Genomic DNA, 21,742 nt, shown 5'->3' with positions numbered 1-21,742 from the left:
TCAGATAAAGGGCTAAATATTAGAAGGGAAAAAAATCCCTCCGAGTATACTTTTTATAGAAAGAATAAAAATAAATTATGTCTATTTTGTAATTTCCTCCATTACTAATGCATGCTTAAAGAAACTGATTCTGAGATAAATTTTTCTTGTTCTTTTCCAGTCCTTGACATAGACTGGTGAGTGGTACTGTGGACTAACAAGCATATTCAACCAACACAGATGACTAAAATTAAAAAGCTATAACATATTAACATATCTAGGCCACACAGAAGGGTCATAAGGTAAGATCATCAGCATAAATTAGCACATTATTATAAGGCATCTAAAGGAGCCAGACAAACTCTGCATGATAGATCTATTTTTTTTACAAATATATAATGCTGATTGACTGGATTTCTTTTAATCACAAGTATTTTAGGAAAAAAATATTGCTTGTATAATATCGCATTTTACTGCTTCAGGTCCTACCCTGAGAAGCACATGTGCCATTATGGGGAGCCTGGGGGGGAGCAGGGGGTGGGGACCTGCTGAAAGCATGTTGGGGACACTTAGCTGTCTTTCTCAGTTTCATGCTTTCTAAAAAAGTTATTCTGAGTGCATTTTTGCACTTTCTAATGTCCTTACAAAAATCCCTAAACACAAAGTCATTTAGGAAAATAATCTTTGTTATTTAGGAAAATAATCTTTGTTATTTAGCAAATCCCTAGAATTTTACATCTAGAAAAAGACTAGGTTAAAAAACAGATCTGTTTCTTGCTAAATAATTAAAACACTCCATTAATCTCTACAATAAGAATATCCTAAGAGTGTGGGCTCTGAAGTATTGTAGTGTTACAATGCTTTCCTACAATTTTTCATACTGTTCATAGCTCACTGAACAATTGTCAAATATTGGAAGAAAATGTCTAAATGATAGTCTTCAGCTACTGAAACAGTTGCTGAATAATCAAATCCTCCTTTAATTATGCATTTTTAAACAATCCAGACAAATCACATATGTACCATTATTACTAACATCAACAAAAGCAGCAATAAGAGTGAACATTTAAATATAAGCACATACACTCTCATGAACATAAAAGAACCCCTCTAACTGCCAATTGTGTCTTCACTTCCCCCAAACTACATACATTTAGTAACTGAGACAGTCACTTCAGAGTTATAAGGATGAGTTTTTAATGGAGGAAGATGTTAACTCTTTATTTCTAAGGATTAGTACCTTAAAAAGAGATACTTCAGGAAAAAATAACAAAAACTGAAATGTACAAGTTATGTTGACTTCAAACATTTTCTGCTTTTAAATAAAGGAAACAGTGGAAGCACACCTGAAATTATCTTAGATTTTTTTAATCTTACACCCAAAACAAGAGTCAAGCATTTTATATTAGTAACAGAAGCATTTTGTGCTGTTCTACATCCAGTAAAAATCATTGACAAATTCTGTTTATATTAAAAAACAACTACAGATAGCTTTTATTGGACATAAAAATATACTAATTGTATTATCTTCTGGGGTCATAAACTACATTGGATGTAATATGCTCCATGAATAAACAATCAGGGAGGTTTTCACCTAACTGTATGGGAAATGTATGCACCACATCCTTTATATAAATAATCCTCACTTCAAGTCAAATTCATATTATCTAATTTTTGCATTCTTCACCTAGAGAAGCTATTCATAGAACCTAGATTCTCCTTTCATCTCACTACTGCCGGTAGGAAATTCAAGCAATGAAAGATTTTTCTAAATTTTCAAAGGTACTTTTACCATAAAGTAACATTCCAGAATGGATAAACCTATGTGGTATGACCTAAAAGCCACACAAATCATTTATTTATGGCTGTTATGTTTTAATCACTGGATAGTTTTTAGAGGCTTAAAAAAATTAATGGTTTTTGCTATACAAAAGCAACTATGTTTTCCATGAAACATTAGCTTGTCACATTAATACAAGGTTTTACCATTAATTATATTGGATTATACAGGAGTCTATGTCTACACGATGATTGTCAAATATCTAAATTTCCAAACCATTTCCAAAAAAAAAGTAACCTGGTCCTAGTAAACCTTACATGAATTAAAAATCCATTTACAAAACAGAAAATTTTATGTTAAAAAATATAACCTCAATTTAATACATTTGCAGATAAAACATGCAACACATTTCTTCATCAAAAAGCAAAATATTATATATACGTAAACAGTGCCACCTTTTGGTACATTTAGGAATTGAGCTTCTAAATTGTACAAAAATATCTTTAAATGCGATGAAAGAGAGCAAAGCAAGAAATTAAAAAAACATCAGTTTACAATTTAATAACATTAAGGTGTAATAAATGAGTTATTTATTTTAAAACATAAATATTTCAAAAACTAAAATATTACCTCATGTTTATATGTTTTCAATTTCATGAGGTTGGCAGAGCACCATTTCATTTCAAAGAAAACTGAGGCTCAGAAAATGTTAATGCCTGACTCAAATATCCCTCAGTTAAGAATGGGTGAGTCATCAGTATTTTGAAATTGCTAGTTTTTAAATTTCAACATTAATTCTTCAATAAGATTTTGCAAAATTTTATTTGTAAAATGTTTTTTGTATATACTTGCAAGGAAAAGATATTTATGCTTAAATTACTACATGAAGAACATACAAACGCTGACTACACTCTCACAGCTGTTTACATTTCACGAACACAAAAACTCTTCATCTAATACAGTATTCTTCCTACCTCTGTGCCAAAAGAAAAAACCTTCACTGAAAACTGCAAAGCCTTCTCTCATTTTTTTCCTCAGGAAAAAAACAGCCCTTGTTTATGGCTTGCATGCGATTTGCAACTTACCTAAGACACAGATTAAAAGCTGCTACAAATGAGATGGAAATGATAAGCTTCAAATATTCCCCCTAAAGCTTCTTTGCCTTAATTTGATCTCATATTTAGATGTCTGTATAGCATTTTCAATGTCTCCTACTTTTACCTCTTTCACTGATTTCCTGAATAGTTTTTATGAGACCATAACATAGTTATTCTAGAACACCCTCACAGCTCCCTTATTTTTGTAAGCTAGCTAACAATTCAGCTCTCACATGGAAAAAAGAAAATATTCTCACTGATCTTTTATCTTTGATTCATTTGTTACTATGAATTTTACTCAAAGTGCAGTCATCCAGTAGTTCTTCATGGAGCAGACTTCAAAATCAGTTAATATGTAATGAACCCATCCTAAATTACTGCACACTGCCACTCAATTAAAAAGAAAGAAAGAAGACAACAGCTGATAAGATGGTAGCTAAAATGGTTACTGAAAACACTGAAAGAGTAAAAGCAAAGAGCGAGCCAGAGGGATGGGACAGAAGTACTACATCTTCTGTGAAACAGAACTCCACGATCAAATGCAATAATTAGACATTAACTCAGAAATGTTCATTAATTAGCCTCACATCTTGTTCATGACATATTCAAGAAAAAGCACAGTATAAGACATAAAAATTGGTAAACCTAGCCATTTCTAAAAATGATTCAGTGGGAAAGACTGAATATAAACATGCTAAGCATACATTTTTAAAGGATTCCCTTTCACCCCACAGCTCTTTTTTCATCACTGGGAGCGCTGGATGCGCCCCCCTCAAGAGTAAACAACATTCTGGATCTTCTCTAGAGACTCTTGATTTCCCTCCCCTATTTGTGAACGGATGGAAATCCCACTTTGAAAGCCCTTACTTTTAATTCTCCCTGCTTTTCTCCCTGGGCAGAAAGGGAAAAAAAGAAGGAGTAAGTGCCACTCTTGCTGCCACCCCATACTATGCCCCCTTACCAATCGCTGCAAATAACTCACCTGAATACAAGCAATGCTCCAAGATCACTTCTCTCTCTGCAAATGCACAGGCATACACACAAATACATGGAAATATATATATAACCAAATTTTATTATGTTTGAAGGAATATCAAAACTTCTAATACTGAATTCAATCCCATTAAATTGAAAGCAATTACTGCTTCCAATTTAATAAGAATGGATTAAATTAGATTTCTGATTCAAAATAATTTGTAGTGTCCATGTCAGGTGAAGTGACAGTACGAGGATCTTATCTGAGACATGTCAGGACCATGAAGACTGGACTTGACAGCCACTAAATAGGATTCTACTGAAGAACTCAAGGGACTCACACACATACCACATACCACATTTATTTAAACTTTAGAGTATACTTTAGTTTTTATTCTGCTATAAAGAAAGAATAAAACTACTTCAATACATTATAGTCAAAACATTGTTTTTACTTGTTCACTAATGCACACACAAAAAACACCTGAATTCCTATTGTGTGACAGGTACTGAGTTTGATGATGATGATGATAATACCAGACACACATTGAACACGTTTGTACATACTAATATTTAATCTTTAGAAAGGACTGCTGTAGTCATCTTCATTAAATAAATAAGGATACTGAAGCACAGAGGTATTGTCATTTGCCCAAAGTCATAAAGCTAATACATGGCAGTAGCTGGCTTTACAGTCTGGCTCAATATTAACAGCTGGCTACAGTCTGCTCTTAATCACTAAGCAACAGTGTCTCTGAGATGCCAAAGGTAAAGATGATTAAGACAGAAGGAACTCACACACCATGGGAGAGAACATGTAAAAAAAAAGATAAATTACCCTAAGACAGGAAGTAGCTGAGGTACCAGCCTCTCCATCTCTAAGCAGAGGAAGTAAGCTGAATGGTGGCAGGGCAAGTGGAGATACAGCTGTACAAGCAGTTACAGCTAATGATCAGATTAGGTGATCAAAGGTATAGTCACAACACACACGCATACACAAAAAGCCCTTAAATCACCCATACATATGACATACACGAATTTGTGTATGTAACACAGTACAAGAACTCTTAGAAACTGTTAAATTTGAGAATCACCAAGCTACAATGAAGAAATAACCAAAAGGAAAGTCTCTGCAAATGCCTGGACATTCAAATCATCTTGAATTAACCATCAAACATGTGTTTGATGCTGGTAAAGTGGGAATGAGTGGGAAATTTTAAAGTGCTGTAATTTACTCCATTCTCTTTTAATATTAAACCTCTTTAAACTTAATATATGTTCATAGATTTGGGGATTACTCAAGATGCACCTTATGTGAAGGTTAGTTTTTAGTTAAGTGTGAAAGCAATGTAATGGTGAAGGTATCAAATGTCTGTCCTCAGATTCAAAAACTCCCACTTCAGCATGCTCTTCTAGGCAAAAGGACAATGACCACATTCTAGAACAAGCACAGTCAGGGCAACAGAGCAACGACGATGTCAAGCAGTAAGCAATGAACGAATAATTTCACATGTGGTCTCCAGCATACATATGGTGGGCTGGTATCTGAGCTGGATCATGCTGCCTCTGAAAAGGTCAATTTGTCTGATTCTTATATAAGTACTACTAAAAAGTTTAAAAAGCAATAAGTCAGAATAAAATAAAGTGTTAACTAATTTAATGACTTCTAATAATTTTATTAGAAGACTATTTGTAACACAAAATTCACTTTTCATATTAATGGCATAGATGCAGTGATCATGTAATGTAATACTGCCACCTATTGTCCAAGAGCTAAAAATACATCATGTCTTTAATCCAAACCAACTAGAATTTTAACAGCCAAAAAAAGAGCCAACATTATTTTACATGTTCCAGTGTCAACATCTGAAAAAAGGTTTTTTCCTCAAAATCAGAGCCAACAATGCAAAAAAACAGATTTTTAAGTGAAGCTTTCATGGTAATTACTCATCTGCCCATTTTCTTAAAAAATAAAGTTTAAACACAAGCTGTTTCTAAATGAATTATCAAAAAAAGTTTTACAAAATCTCAAAGGGCAATATGAATCATTAAGCAATTAAGCAAAAGTGAAGTTTATGAAAATCTGTTAGTCTCTGTAAATTTGTCACTCATAAAAATTCTAAAATATTTTGAAGGGTGTACCTTAGGCAGAAAGATTCCAGATAAAGGTCTGAGGTGCAAGATGGAATGAAGAGTAAAGACAGTGAAAAATATGTGGATGTGTTGAATTAAACACTGACCGTATAAAATATTAGTAAGGCCTAGAAAAAAAAATTCTAAAATATTAAAACTAAAAAATATTTTTAAGTTGTTCAGTATCAGAATGCCAGCAATTTTGAAAAGACTGGTCATCTTAATACAACTGAGCACTCCAGAGCATTTATTCACAAAAATTACTGCAACTATATGTGAGCTGAAGTACTACCACTTACATGCTACAAGAAATGCAAACAAGAAGTTTAAGTGACCTGAAAAGGTCAGGCCAAAAGTGGAACAGGATGAAAAATGATCGCAAGTTCCCAGAGAAAGACGATAAAAAAAGATGAAGTTTTCCCGCATCTACCAGTGAGAAAATTGAGCTTAAAACTTTTATCAAAATAATTTGATTATCATGCAAGCTATTAACTATGAGTGGGCATTCACTTTGACATAATACCAGGCTAAAAAAGTCAGGAACTGGAGCCAAAGTATTTTAGAATTCACAAGAGTGAATTAGATTTTCTCTTTATCTCTGTAAAAGGTGAAGAATCTAATCAACCATGCAAGTTCACTCTCAAACATACGGAAAACATTGCTCAGGATTTAAACAACAAGAACAAAATTAACACTACTTAATTTGTATGGATAACACACAATTTAGTACAGAATCAAAACTAGTGCCACTTAGTAGGCTGATGGTTGAAACATAGTTTTGTGCTTCCTATCACAAGAGGAGATTCCTGTTGAGATGAAAAGACGAGATAAACAAAAAACTAAATGTTTCCATGCTCTGTTTAAAGAAGAAAAAGAAAACTAGAATGTAGAGATCAGAAAAATCAGCATGTATCCTATTTTATGTCACAGTAATGAAGAGTCCCAACATATAAGTATCATACCACAATACTCGTTCATCAGATTTGGCCTCAAACGACCTGTGACCATTCAAACACTAAATATATTCTCAAGATATAAAAATCTGCCACCAATGAGGACAATGAAAATAATTTACCAACATTCAAAAGAAATAATCCAAAAACAACAACCAAAGCAGCATTATTTGGGGGGTAGAGGGTCAGTCTATAAAAATTGCTCACTTGAAGAACACACTCATGAAATGTATGTGTTCAAATCATACTTCTGTAAAAAGCCACTGTACCTACAAGGACAGTTTAACTGCTTTCCATAATACTGATTTAATTCTATCATGCAAACAGGTATCTGAGTTTTAGAGAATGACATCATTTTTCCTCAGCAGGTTTCATTCTTTGAAATGAGAAGCAAGCAGGCATTATCTTATAAGTTATAAACCACCCTTTTCCTCAAAATAAAAAGGATTTGAAAGAGGCAACGAACAAGCATTTACTTCTCTGAGTAAGCCTCTGTGAGGTCTTACTATGGAGTAATTATACTCCTAGATTCACACAGTTAGAAGTAGCAATTTCAAGTATATACCTAATCTCTCTTTCTTCCCCAAATAGTAAAAATATCTACCATTGGTAACTGAGATTTCTGAATTTCTCTGTATACTGTTTTCAGTAACCTCTGTGTACATTATACATAATCTATTATATATCTCATTTTATCAATTACAGAGTTAAACGAAAATATTTTTGGTCTACATGTGACTAATGAAATATTATAAACTATTAAGCAATAATAATTTTTATAAACTCTCATTATTCCACAATAACAAAAGAGACCACTGGCATAGGTATCCAGAAATCATTCATATATCTAACCTAAATGAAAGATCTGTAGAGATTTCCTTATTAAATATTTTAAGGAAGCTAATGTTTATATTTTCTGGGCCTATGGCTTCTAGACAAGTAAGAAAGTGGTCCTATAGTCCACTGCATGCAAGCCAGACTAGAATTAAAACTGATAAATTTCTGAAGTGGGTAAAATCAACAGTATGTAAAATTAATACGAATACATATAAGTAATACAGGCATATAAAAGAAATAAACTACATTAATAAGAAAAATAAATTTCACATTCAAGTGATTAAGAAACCAATTTCCCTTTTTACTATTCCCAAATATGAAACGAAAATTAGGTTTGCATAACAAAGTTTAATATTCTTGTATAAACACATCAAGACTTATTTTACATAGAAGAGTACTGTTATAAGACTAAAAACCTGCTAATAGGCTAAAATGAATTAACATGTGTTAGATATTAAATATCACCTAGGATAAGTCAAGCTCTGAATTTTCTTAATATTTAGGAAGTTACCCTAAAGGCTATTTTCTTAATTTTCAAACTGCACCATCAGAATGTATTAAGGTTAAGTACAGGCTAAATTATACAAAAATTACTAATGAACACAGAGAAGTAATTCTAAAAGCAGATTGAGTGTTTTTACCTGTTTTAAGACTGATTTTGCTGTCTAAAGAATGAGTTATCAGGACTTCCCTGGTGGCACAGTGGTTAAGAATCCGCCTGCCAATGCATGGGACATGGGTTCGAGCCCTGGTCCAGGAAGATCCCACATGCCGTGCAGCAACTAAGCCCGTGCGCCACAACTACTGAGCCTGTGCTCTAGAGCCCACAAACCACAACTACTGAGCCCGCGCGCCTAGAGCCCATGCTCCACAACAAAAGAAGCCACCGAAATGAGAAGCCTGCGTACCAAAATGAAGAGTAGCCCCTGCTCACCTCAACTAGAGAAAGCCCACGAGCAGAAACGACACCCCAATGCAACCAAGAATAAATAAATAAATAAAAATAAATTTAAAAAAAAAAGAATGAGTTATCAAAAACAGAGTTAATGACATACGGTTATTTACTTATTGAAGGAAACAATGCTATGAAAGGAATAACTTTCCAATCTGCCCTTCTCCTCACATCCATCTTGAAGCTAGGACGGGCCAACTACACACGCAAAGGCAATTTGCTATGTGATATAGACTAGTGGTCAAGAGCAATATTTTGGAGCAACAGACTTTACCGCCCATGTGATTTAAAGTAAGAAACAACCTCTCCATTCTCACCTATATGAATGGATGCTAATATGTCCTTATATCACAAGGACTAAGCATGATAACACATATAAAGCACTGGGCCATTCACTGCCTCTCACAAAGCATTCAAATTATGTTCCCATTTAATGTACATACAACAGAAACAGATACAGACGTGTGTATGTGCCAGTTCATATACATATATATTTCCTAACTCTGTCCACTGAGAGGACCTCGAAGCACTGATACTTCACAGTAGCAATAAGCACAACTAGTGCCCAGATCTCTGGTCTGGTTCTAAACACTATTCTCCTAATGAAAGGGGTCAGGATTCCTTGGAAAAGTGGTTGCTTCTGAGGCTGGGGAAGGGAAAATACAACACTAGAATATCTTGTGGTGCCAGAAAATAAGGAAGTGCTCAAAAAGGAATAGGGGCATGTTTGAAGGACACAGGAGCCAGCCTAAACAAGGTCCTATGGCCAAAGTTGGAACAATACAAGCAACAAAATAAATAATGATAGCTCTGAACTATAACCTATAGAATAAAATAAATATTCATGAGTTCATACTGATATCAACAAATAAAGTGGGGAGGAAAGGACAGCCCTTCCTTACAGAAGACTCTGATTACTAAATGTGGAAGAAAAGAAGAAAATAGAAAATCACCACTAAGCAAATATCACAGTAATAACTGTTGCAGACAAGATCCACCAACAGATACTAAAATTATCAAATAGTAAAATTACTAGGCAAGAGGTTGAGGAGACACAGGATATTTATTAGTTACAATGAGAAAAATAGTAACTTTACTGTGGAGAAATCTGACAGACAAGGGGTAGTGTACTAACATCATGAAGCCCCCTGCCCAATGTGATGCACTGAGAAGGATATAATATCACTTCTGTGCTCTTCTTGCCAAAAATGCATAATTACCTTACTCTAATCTAAGGTAATCATAATTACCTTACTCTATCAGACAAACCCAAGGTGAGGGACATTCTATAAAATAATCGATTTTCTTTCAGAAGTGTCAAAGTCATAAAAGATGAGAAAAAACTGAGCAACTGTCACAGATTGGAGGAGACTAAGGAGACATTACAAATAAACATAAGGTGAGATCCTAGATTGGATCCTGGAACATAAAAAGGATGTAAATGGGAAACCTGACAAAATTCAAACAAGATCTGTAGTTTAGATAACAGTATTGCGCTAACACTAATTTCCCAATTTATTAATTATACTACAATTATGTTAGATATTAAGATTAGGGGAACCTGGATAAAGGGCATATACAAACTCTCAATTTTACTACTTTCCTGTAAGTCCAAACTTATTTCAAAATAAAGTTTTTTTTTTTAATATTATACACACACACACACACACACACACACACACACACACACACACACAGAGTCATCCCTAAGTATGTGCAGGGGATTGGTTCCAGAACCTGCAACAGAGACCAAAATCCGCATATCCTCAAGTGCCATAGCCAGCCCTCCATATCCGAGGGTTCCACATCCTAGGATTCAACCAACCACGGATTGTAAACATAACAGTGTATGTACTGAAAAAGGTCCCCAGATAAGTGGACCCACACAGCTCAAAGCTGTGCTGTTCAAGGGTCAACTGTAGTTATCTAGACAACATATATTAGGTATCATTTTGTTTTTCCCTTAAAATCATCAAGTTATGCTAAAATGTCCTTTAGTTGCTGAAGTTAGAATAGATATCTCTAAAAATCTTAGCTCTGAAAAATTTAATCAATAAAATACATTACAGATCTCATTACCTGTAATTTTATATCCATAAGCAGCCAGTTGTCCAGCCATATATTCTCCATCTGAATTATTATGAGAACAGCCCCAAGTTCGTATCCAAATTTTCTGTATGCCTGGAATAGTGCTGTTAATGAATTAAAAAAAGAAGTCTCATTAAGGGATTTTTTAAATAAAAAGCACTAGGTAATTTCTGGGCCCATTATGCAAAAATACTCACTCACTGCAATCCATTCACAGGCTATTCATTAAATGCACCAACTTAATACATAATCTGCTGTTACACCAAAAATCTAAATACAAGATAAAATAACAGCACAGAATTCTAAGTTAAGACTATAAAAAAAATATCTTTTCTCTGAGTTGTATTTTACATTCAGTACTACTAAATACTACCACTAAGTTCAACTCCTGGAAAGGTACAAACAAACAACAATAGCACAGAAAATGGTTCTAGCAGCAATGGCAAATAAAGTTAAATACACCTAAAGACTACTATATACTAGTTACAATCTTTAGTTTATAACTTACAGATATAAATAACTGAATCAAAATGAAAATCTGTCACCCTACAGCACTATTCAAAGCATTCCGTATATAAAAATAGAGTTCTAAAAAATGTAATATTTTTACAAAGGAAATAAAAGGACTTTCAACTTGGATTGCCCTGATAATTAATAATTAAATAGACATTACCTTAATGACATGTTTAGGACAAACTTAATAAACTTCATTCATTAAAATATAAGCAAATTTTAAATTCATACATCTTATGAATCTGTTCCAAACAAAATAATCAAGTGTATTAAAACTCTCAACAATTTACTAGGTAAACAAATATAAGCATATTAAAACTATATAACTGCATATTCCTTTCTGGCTACGTTGTATTAGAATTTCACTAGAGACCTAATATAACAGTGTAAACAGCACAATAATTTGTGCCCAATGCCTTTAGATGATCCACAAGTATTTGTAAATTTGCTAAGAAAAACCAAATGCCCGAACCACCACTATCTCATAAGAATCACAAATTCCAATAAAATTTTTAATGTGGGAGTAACAATTACACACCAACTACTGTAACAGCAAAGAAATCCAGCCAGGGGAGGGTGCAAGGGGGCAGCTATCTTTGTGCCAAATACTGCCCTAGGCCCTGCCTTTAAGAAACATGCAATTTGACATCTTTTTCTTCTTTAGTCAATGACTTTGCTAAATTTAAAACCATTCAAATTAAAAACAAAACAAACAAAAAAACCACTACATATTTCCTCTCAAAATTTCAAAGGTTTTTTTAAAAGAGACATTATGTATATCATATACAGTAGTGCCAGCCTCTCCCCTGGTATGATACGGAATATAATTTCAAAGAAAAGAAAAGCTTACCTATCACTTGGTGGACTGTTTTCGTCTTGTAAATATTTTTGGGTATTTCGCCTTCGCACCTTTGGAATAACGTGCTTTCTCGCAAAATGCCTATCTTGGGGCTTTGAATCTTCTTGTGACACAATATCTTCTATGTCATCCAGGAATGTATCACAGGTTGCAGAAGGCATCTTCTCTATCACATAAAAAAGTTATAAATGATTCAAGCGTATGAGTCCCTCAGAAAATCTGTTTAACATAACATTACCCGTGAAACAGTCTCGCCAAACTTGAATCTAATAAAGCCTTTAGATTTTAACTTCAAGTTTTCAGAAAATACAGGAGATACAGTAAAAGAAACACCAGATAAATCTTATTGATAGTGGGACATTCCAGGGTTCAACTGGAACTATTTCTTCAACAAATCAGTGTCATGGAGAAAAAAAGCAGGAAAGGAACTGTTCAAGATTAAAGGAGACTTAAAAGATAATATGAACACACTTCATGTTCTTGATCAGGTCTTACTTTGTCCAAACAACTGTAAGACATTTTGGGAACAATTAGGGAAATCAGAATATGAACTGGGTATTAGACAGTATTTGGATATTGCAATAAATCATTAGATATAAAGTACTGTCTTTATGTTTAAAATCTTATTTTTTAGAGATGCATACTGAATATGTGGAGGTAAATATTATGTCTATAATTTATTTTAAAACAATAAAAAATAGATTAGGACATGGGGAAACATTTACAACTCTTAAATCTAGGAAATAGACATGTTGGTGTTTATTATCCAATTCTACTTTCCTGAATGTTCAAAATTTTTATAATTAAGAAAAGAAAATGTGGACACTGCTTCCAGGAAGATGAAATAAACATATTTTCCCTATCCCTCCCACTAAGTACAACTAGAACTCCAGACGTATATGTAAAATAAACATAAGAACATTTTGAAAGATGGAGAGAAGGCAGACCGGCTAGGGACCTTGCAACCCAAGGAACACCACCATGGTGAGCTACTTGGGTTTTGTTTTGCCTCCTATATCCCAGACTTGGAGCTGAAGAAGCCAGCAACCCAGAAATGCCAACAGGTACAGACAATAAAAGCCCTCAACAAAACAAAAGCCTGTTCTGTTGCCAAAGAACCAGAAAAGTGGCAGCCTAACAAGACAGAAAACTTTTAGACAATAACCATTCCACCCCACACAAACACCGAAAAAACACAAAACTGCAAAACACAATTCAGTGGAGGAAAGATAGCCTTTTCAATAATTTCTGCTCGAGCAACTGGACATTTATAGACAAATAAATGAACAACCACCTAAGTCTCACACCTTACACAAAACTTAATTCAAATAGATCCTGGACTAAAATGTAAAACAAAACTATAAACTTTTAGAAAAAAATCCTAAGAGAAAGTCTTCTGGATCTAGAACTAAGTGAATTGTTTTTAGACTTGACACCAAAAGCACCATCCATAAAAAGAGAAATTAACAAGCCCAGACATCACCAAAATTAAAGACTTTTACTCTGCAAAAGACCCTTTTGAGAGATGAGACGTCAAGCTGTAGACTGAGAAAAAAATATTTGCAAACTACATATCTGACAAAGGACTAGTATCTAGAACTCAAAACAGAATAGTAAAAAAAAGAAAGGAAAAAGAAAAGAAAAAAATTCAGTTAGAAAATAGACAAAAGACAAAGAGATATTTCACCTAAGAGGATATCCAGAGGGAAAAATAAGCACATGAAAAGAGATTCAACATTACTAGCCATCAGAGAAATATAAACTAAAACCACAATGAGATATCACTACATAGCTATCACTAACATAAAAAACAGTGACAACACTAAATGCTGGCAAGGATGTAGAGAAACTGGATCACTCATACAATCCTGGTGGGAATATAAAATGGTACAGCTGCTCTGGAAAACAATCTGGCATTTTCTTAAACTAATCATGCAACTACAATGCAACCCAGCAACTGTACTTCTAGGTGTTTATCCAGGAGAAATATTAAGACAGTCACACAAAAACCTAAAATAAATATTTACAGCAGCTTTCTTTGTAAGAGCTAAAACCTGAAAACAACCCAGATGCCCTTCAACGGTTGAATGGTTAAGTAAACTGAGGCACATCCAATACCATGGAATACTACTCAGCAACAGAAAGGAATGAACTATTGACACATGTAACAACCTGGATGAATCTCCAGAGAATTATGTTCAGCGAATAGAGCCAATTGCAAAAGGTTACCTACTGTATGACTACATTTATATAACATACTTGAGATTGAAATAACAAAATAATGGAAATGGAAGACAAAATAGTGGTTGCCAGTGATTAAGGAGAGGATGGAGCGGGAGGAAAGTGAATGTGACTATAAAGGTCAGTGTGCGCGATCCTTGTGGTGACGGAAATGTTCTGCATCCTGACCACATCATGTCGATATCCAGGTTGTGATACTGTACATATTACAGTTTTGCAAGATGTTACCTTTGGGGGAGACTTGGGTGAAGTGTACAGCATCTCCACATAATTTTTATAACTAAGTAAATCTACAATTATGTTAAAATAAAATACTTAAGAAGAAAAGCTACCTGAAAAATGAAACGTGCAGGCATAACTCAAAGATAACTGCAGGTTCAGCTCCAGACCACCGCAATAAAGCGAATGTCATAATAAAGGGAGTCACATGAATTTTTTGATTTTCCAGTGTACATAAAAGTTATGTTTACACTATACTGTAGTCTATTAAGTGTGAAATAGCATTATATCTAAAAAAACTATGCATATGCCTTAATTTTAAAATAGTTTGTTGCTAAAAAAAAGGTTAACCACCATCTGAGCCTTCAGAGAATTATAACCTTTTTGGGGGTGGAGGGTTTTGCCTCCATGCCGATGGCTGCTGACTGGTCAGGGTGGTGGGTGCTGAAGGGGGGTGGCCGTGGGAATTTCTTAAAATAAGACAACAGTGACGTTTGCCTCATCAATTGACTCTTCCTTTCATGAACAGTTTCTCTATAAGCATGCAATGCTGTTTGACAGCATTTTACCCACAGTAGAGCTTCTTTTGAAATTAAAGTCGATTCTCTCAAACCCTGCCATTGCTTTATCAACTAAGTTTACGTAATATTCTAAATCCTTTGTTGTCATTTCAACAATCTTCACAGCACCTTCACTGGGAATAGATTCCATCTCAAGAGATCACTTTCCTTGCTTATCCATAAGAAGCAACTCCTCATCCATCCAAGTTTTACCATGAGATTGCAGCAATTCAGTCACATTTTCAGACTCCACTTCTAATTCTAGTTCTCTTGCTAATTCCACCACATCCGCAGTTATCTCCTCCACGAAACCTTGAACCCCTCAAAGTCATCCATGAAAGTTGGAATTGACTTGTTCCAAACTCCTGTTAATGTTGAAATGTTGACCTCCTCCTACGAATCAGGAATGTCTTCAATGGCACCTAGAATGGTGAATCCTTTCCAAAAGGTTTTCAATTTACTTTGCCCAGATCCATCAGAGGAATCACTATCTATAGCAGCTTAGCCTTATAAAAATATATTTCTTCAATAATAACACTTGAAAGTCAAAAGTACTACTTGACCCATGGGCTGCGGAATGGATGCTGTGTTAGCAGCATGAAAAACATTAATCTCCTTGTATATCTCCATCAGAGCTCTTGGGTGACCAGGTGTACTGTCAATGAGCAGTAATATTTTCAAAGGAATGTTTTTTCTAGGCAGTAGGTCTCAATAGTGGGCTTAAAATATTCAGTAAACCATGGCATAAACAGGTGTGCTGTCATCCAGGCTTTGTTGTTCCGTTTACAGAGCACAGGCAGGGAAGATTTAGCATAGTTCTTAAGGGCCCTAGGATTTCCGGAATGGTAAATGAGCACTGGCTTCAACTTATCATTATCAGCTGTATTAGCCCCGACAAGAGAGTCAGTCTCTCCTTTGAAGTTTTGAAACCAGGCACTGAGCCACTGTAATGATCTCAGCTAGATCTTCTGGACCTTCTGGGTAACTTGCTGCAGCTTCTACATCAGCACTTGCTTCTTCACCTTGCACTTTTACGTATGGAGACGGCTTCTTCCCTTAAACCTCATGAACCAACCTCTGCTAGCTTCAAACTTTTCTTCTGTAGCTTCCTCACCTCTATCAGCCTGCACCGAATTGAACAGAGTTATAGGGCCTTGCTCAAGATTAGGCTTTGGCTTAAGGGAACGTTGAGGCTGGTTTGATCATCTATCCACACCACTCAAACTTTCTCCATATTAGCAATAAGGCTGTTTTGCTTTTTTATCATCCATGTGTTCACTGGAGGATCTGTTTTAATATCCTTCAAGAACTCTTCCTTTACATTCACAATTTGGCTAACTGGCACAAGAAGCCTAGCTTTCAGTCTATCTCGGCTTCCTCATTAAGCTTAATCACTTCTAGTTTATTTAAACTGAGAGACATGCAATTCTTCCTTTCACTTGGACACTTAGAAGCCACTGCCGGGTTATTAACTGGCCTAATTTCAGTATCGGTGTGTCTCAGGGAATAGGGACGCACGAGGAAAGGGGGAGAGACGGGGGAAGGGCCAGTTGGTGTAAGTAGGAGCACACATTTACCAATTAAGTTCGCTATCTCATACAGGGGTAGTTCAAGGCGTCCCAAAACAACTACAACAGTAACAAAGATAAATGATTACAGATCACCATAACAAATATAACAATGATGAAAGAGTTTGAAATACTGCGAGAATTACCAAAATGTGGCACAGAGACACAGAGTAAATGCTGTTGGGAAAATGGCACCAACAGACATGCTGGATGCCGTGTTGCCACAAAGCTTCAATGTGCAAAAACAAAAACAAACAAACAAAAAAAGGCAACATCTGCGAAGCACAATAAAGCGAAGCACAGGAAAATGAGATCTACTGATCCTTGAGGACACTTGCTGGCAGACCTCCGCTAACACTGTGTCCAGACAGGAAGCAAATGCGTCACAGCACCACCTCATTAACCATTCACAACAACTCCAGGAGGTAGGGGGTGGTGTTATACTCACTTTAAAGAGTAATCTAGGGAATTCCCTGGCTGTCCAATGGTTAGGACTCTGCACTCTCACTGCCAAGGACCTGGGTTCCATCCCTGGTCGGGGAACTAAAATCCCATAAGCCGCATGGCACAGCCAAATAAAAAAAAAAATGAAGAGTAATCTAAAACACAGAGAAGCTAACTTACCCAAAGCAGCTCAAAGACTCCATGGCAGATGAGCCTGAGCCCACGTGCTGTGCGAGACTCTACGGCCTACTTAATTACCCGGAATGACCACTTTTCATCCAGGTCGCCTAAACCAGCATTAAGGGTCCTACACTCTCCACTGGTCTCGAGCCTTTCTGATGAATATTCCTTCTCTTCATTTGTCAGATTCCCATCTTTCCATTAACAGAGTATTTCCAGCCAGGCTCATTTTGTGCCCTTGGCTGTAATGCACTCTTTACAAGTATGACAAACTACGCCCTGTAAATCAGACAAATCTGTGTTCAAATCTCAGCTAGCTTTACATTGCTCAGAAGAACAAAAGATCAGAAATAACCCAGATGGCAATCAATCAAGAACTGTTTAAATTATAGTGAACACACATACCACGTGGTCAGGGTAGGACTGTCAGTCACAGGCCTCCTCCTTCCCCAGATGCAGCCATGGCACATGAGACCCATGCCTGCCAGAGTAATTCATCCTCTGGGCCACAATGATTGTTTCAGGTTTGGACATGACAAGGCGAGCCAGTCAGAATCATCACGAGAACTTCTATGCCGGGGCTAACAGGAGAGCTGGCTTCTCTTTCACTGAAGTGGCTAAGTTAGGAGGCTGTCAACTTGAGGATACTGGGGGCCATCTTGCCTGTCACAAAGCAGAAACCTACCCAAGGCAGGAAAGCCGTCTAAGAGCTGGAGAGATAATGAGCAACACTGACATTATTTGAGCAACTGGGTCCAACCAACGCCTGCAGCCAGATGCAGCCCTGCTCTGCCCAGTCACGTGAGCTAATAAATTCCCTCTGTGGCTTAAATTCATTGGAGTTGGGGTTTCTGTTCTTGCAAACGAGAGCCCTGGCCGACTCAGCAAACTATAGGTAAGGTGAAATGAACTAGGTTAGTCTTTCCCAAATTCGTTCTATTTGTTAACTATCAGTGAAGAAATAGTTCTGTGGTCAAATAAATTTGGGAAAGTCTGCCTCTTACAGGTTCCCAGTATGCATTAGTAGAGCAAGGACTGGGAAGAGCTGCGGTAAAGAAACTTAAACTCGCTGATCTTTGGAGTTTTCTGAAAATTAATTTCTCACAGATCTCCTCTTCATGAGGCTGCAGACGGTACTGAAAACAGAAGGCCTGAATGAAGCCGACCTTCAGATCCCCTCCCACATTCTGTACAGATGGATGACTTCATTCTCTTACCGTGAAATGGGTCTTTGCCCACATATCAATCCGTTACAGTGAATGAACTGCCCACCCACCTTAGAACAATCCCTCTACTCTGACCTGCTCGAGCACAGAATTCCAGCCATGCTTCCTCTTCTTGCATCATCACTAATTGTCTCTTTACTAAATCACTACTATCCGGGTATAAACATACTGTTATTTCTCCCATTTGAAAAACAAAAACCTCATCCGGGCCCCACTTCCTCTACCTACTATCTCCACCACATTTCTATCCTTTAAAAGAAAACTCCTTGCAAGAACTGTCTCCAATTTCCCCCTCCCATTCTCTACTAAACCGGGCTTTCACCCCGACCACTCCACCAAAACTGCTGTCCTGATTTCAGTGACTCACAACAGTGTACACAGCGGTCAATTCTCAGCCATCTCGCCTGACCCGGTCTGCAGCATCTGACACTATTGTCCACGCGTTCCCTCCTAAAGCTATCTTCTTCACTGGCTTCTGGAATCCCACACTCTGAGTTCTCCTCCTACCATGTCAACCACTCCCCAAGTCTCCTTTGCTGGTTCCTCCTCATCTCTCCAACTTCTCAACGTGGAATGCCCACAGGACTTCTCTTCTCTAGTTACAGACACACCCTAGGTGATCTCATCCAGTCCCGAGGCCTTGAAATACCAACTGTATGCTTATATAACCAGCCCCAGTCCTCCCCTGAACTTCAGGCTCAGATGTCCAACTGCCTATTCAACACCCCTGCTTGAATGTCTAATAGTTATTTCAAAATTAAAAGGTCAAAAACAAAACTCTTGATCCTCTCTCCACCTCACCCCACCTGCAACCAACAACATCACACCAGATGCTCGCGCAACTTTCCCCGTCTCACTTAAAGGCAACCCCAACCTTCCACCCACTCAGGCCAAAAATCCTGGAACCATCCCTGACTCCTCTCTTTCCTTCACCCTAAATCCAATCCACCAACAAAAGCCTGCTGGCTTGACCTTCCAAATATGTTCAGAATCTATTTCTGACCATACCCACTGTTACATTCTTGGTCCAAACCAACATTAACTCTTGCCTGGATGACTGTAATAGTCACCCTGCTTCTACCCTTAATTCCCGAAGGACACTTGCAGCACGTAAGCCAGGGATCCCTTTAAAACCTAAATTCTTCTCAGGCTTCTGATCAAAACCTTCCCTTGGTATTCCATCTCAGAGTAAAAAGCCCCAGAGTAAAAACTGCTACAAAGTTCTACAAGGACATAATCAGCTTCCTGTTACCTCTGTGACCCCACTGCCTACCACTCTCCCCTCTCACTCCACTCGGCCACACGGGCATCCTGGCTAGTTCACACCCACCAGGCACACACTGATTGCAAGGTCTTCGTCTTGCCTGGAATGCCTTCAAGCCCTTTGGGACTTTGTTCAAATGTCACCAGTGAGGCCTTCCTGAGCAACTCCCACCTCACCAGGTACACACAACTCCTATCCGCCTTCCCCACCTTGTTTCCTTACCACAGCACTTCACCACCTGCTTAGATATTACAGGGGAGCAAACTTGCCACCCCAAAATGTCTGCTTGCCACGCCGATTATTTTGAGCTGAAAACAATCAAGGACCAAAAGATTCAGGAAGAAACTCTGACCTTCCCCGTAAATGCCTAAAAGAATGTAAACAGAGCATCTGTTCCAGGAAAGGAGTAATCACCACAGATAACTAGAGTATGAACTACGTGTGCAGACAGGGAGGAACCTAGCAAAGTCTGTTAAAATTCCTCTCTGTTACCAAACATTTGCTTTTCCATGGCATGGCAATTGCCTTCCTCCCCTCTGAGGTCCCAAACCACTACCCCCAAGATCCTCTTTTGTCTTTAGCTGAAGACAAAAGGGTTTAAGGCAAGGGTTTCAACCACTTGGGCGAGTTACTGTTTGCCTGGGTCTCTCCCATGTATACATGTTATTAAACTTTCGTTTTATTTGCCTCCTGTTAATCTGTCAGTTTAATTCTTAGACCAGCCAGAAGAACCTAGAAAGGTACAGGAAAATTTCTTCCTCCATGAAAATATCTTCATTATTTTGTTACTATCTCTTTCTACTAGGATATATACTCTTGGGGGGATGGGGGGGGGGGCGGGGAGAGGTAAAGGATTTTGGGTGCTTTGTTCACTGCTTTATCCCAGGTGGTGCCTAGAACTGTCTAGCACACTGCAGCTTCTCAATAAATACTTTCTACTGTACACTACCCAGTCTAACAAAATATGCCCCCTCTGCTACCTCCCACTCTGCCCCAACTGTAATAATCTTTCAGACATTCTCTGAGCAGGCCAAACTAGCTTCTGACTCAGGGCCTTCACACTTGCTCTTCCTCTGCCTTGAATATCATCCCCAGATATTCGTATGCCTTGATGCCTACTTCTCTACTCAAATGACACCTTGGAGAGGCCTTTTCCTAATCACCCTATCTAAAATAAGCACACACTGATTAGGCATCCCCCACATTCTCACCGGCCTCTAACCCACTTTACGCTTCATTTTTCTTCATAACACTTACCTACCTGACTCCATATATATAACTGCATCTGTCTTTCTCACTACAGTGTAAGCTCCATAAGAACAAGGGTGTCATCTCTTTTTCACCACTATATCTACAACACCTGTAACAATGCCTAGCCCACAGCAGGCGCAGAATACCTGTTGAATGAATGGATAAATAAACACTTGCTTAAGCTGAATTTAGCTAGTCTTTCTATAACGTAGGAGGAAATTCTTACAGTAGGTGAGAAGGTGAAATAAATACCCAACCCCTACGGTTTCTTCTATGAACTATGACTCTATGAAATAACAAAGTTAAGTGAGAAAGGCTAAGACCAGGTAGTGCCTTTCAATGTTACTAAAGAACTACTGAAGGATTATAAATTGAATGACATATATTCACTTTTTTTAATTACACAATATTTACATCCCATACACAATTGCTTATGGATCCACTGAAGGGAAACAGTATGGAAGAAGAGAGCTGAGAGGGGTCTACTGCAGTAGACATACAATATCAGAGTTAGGGAAGCAAGGAACACTGCTAAGCCTCTTATTTTACAAAACTGAAGTCCAGAGGGGCTAAAAGATTTGTCCACTGATAGAGCTAAAATTAGAACCTAGGCCCTCTCTCAA

At 37.1% G+C, this 21,742-nt stretch overlaps 1 protein-coding gene across 2 annotated transcripts in view; it reads right to left on the bottom strand.

The window, feature by feature from the left end:
* Positions 1-21,742, bottom strand: part of CDKAL1 (CDK5 regulatory subunit associated protein 1 like 1) — a 648,187-nt gene that overhangs the window by 622,858 nt on the left and 3,587 nt on the right. The window contains exons 3-4 of one of the 2 annotated variants that reach the window (XM_059940691.1): positions 12,158-12,332; positions 10,786-10,898 (exon numbers count right to left, since the gene is read on the bottom strand). In XM_059940691.1, the coding sequence (XP_059796674.1) occupies positions 10,786-10,898; positions 12,158-12,332 (288 nt within the window). The remainder of the gene's footprint in view (positions 1-10,785; positions 10,899-12,157; positions 12,333-21,742) is intronic. The other variant, XM_059940692.1, reaches the window with a different exon arrangement.

This window comes from Balaenoptera ricei, chromosome 11 (assembly GCF_028023285.1).
Source record: "Balaenoptera ricei isolate mBalRic1 chromosome 11, mBalRic1.hap2, whole genome shotgun sequence".
Taxonomy (NCBI): domain Eukaryota; kingdom Metazoa; phylum Chordata; class Mammalia; order Artiodactyla; family Balaenopteridae; genus Balaenoptera; species Balaenoptera ricei.
Note: the sequence above shows the minus strand (reverse complement) of the source record. Positions and strands in the feature narration are given on the sequence as shown.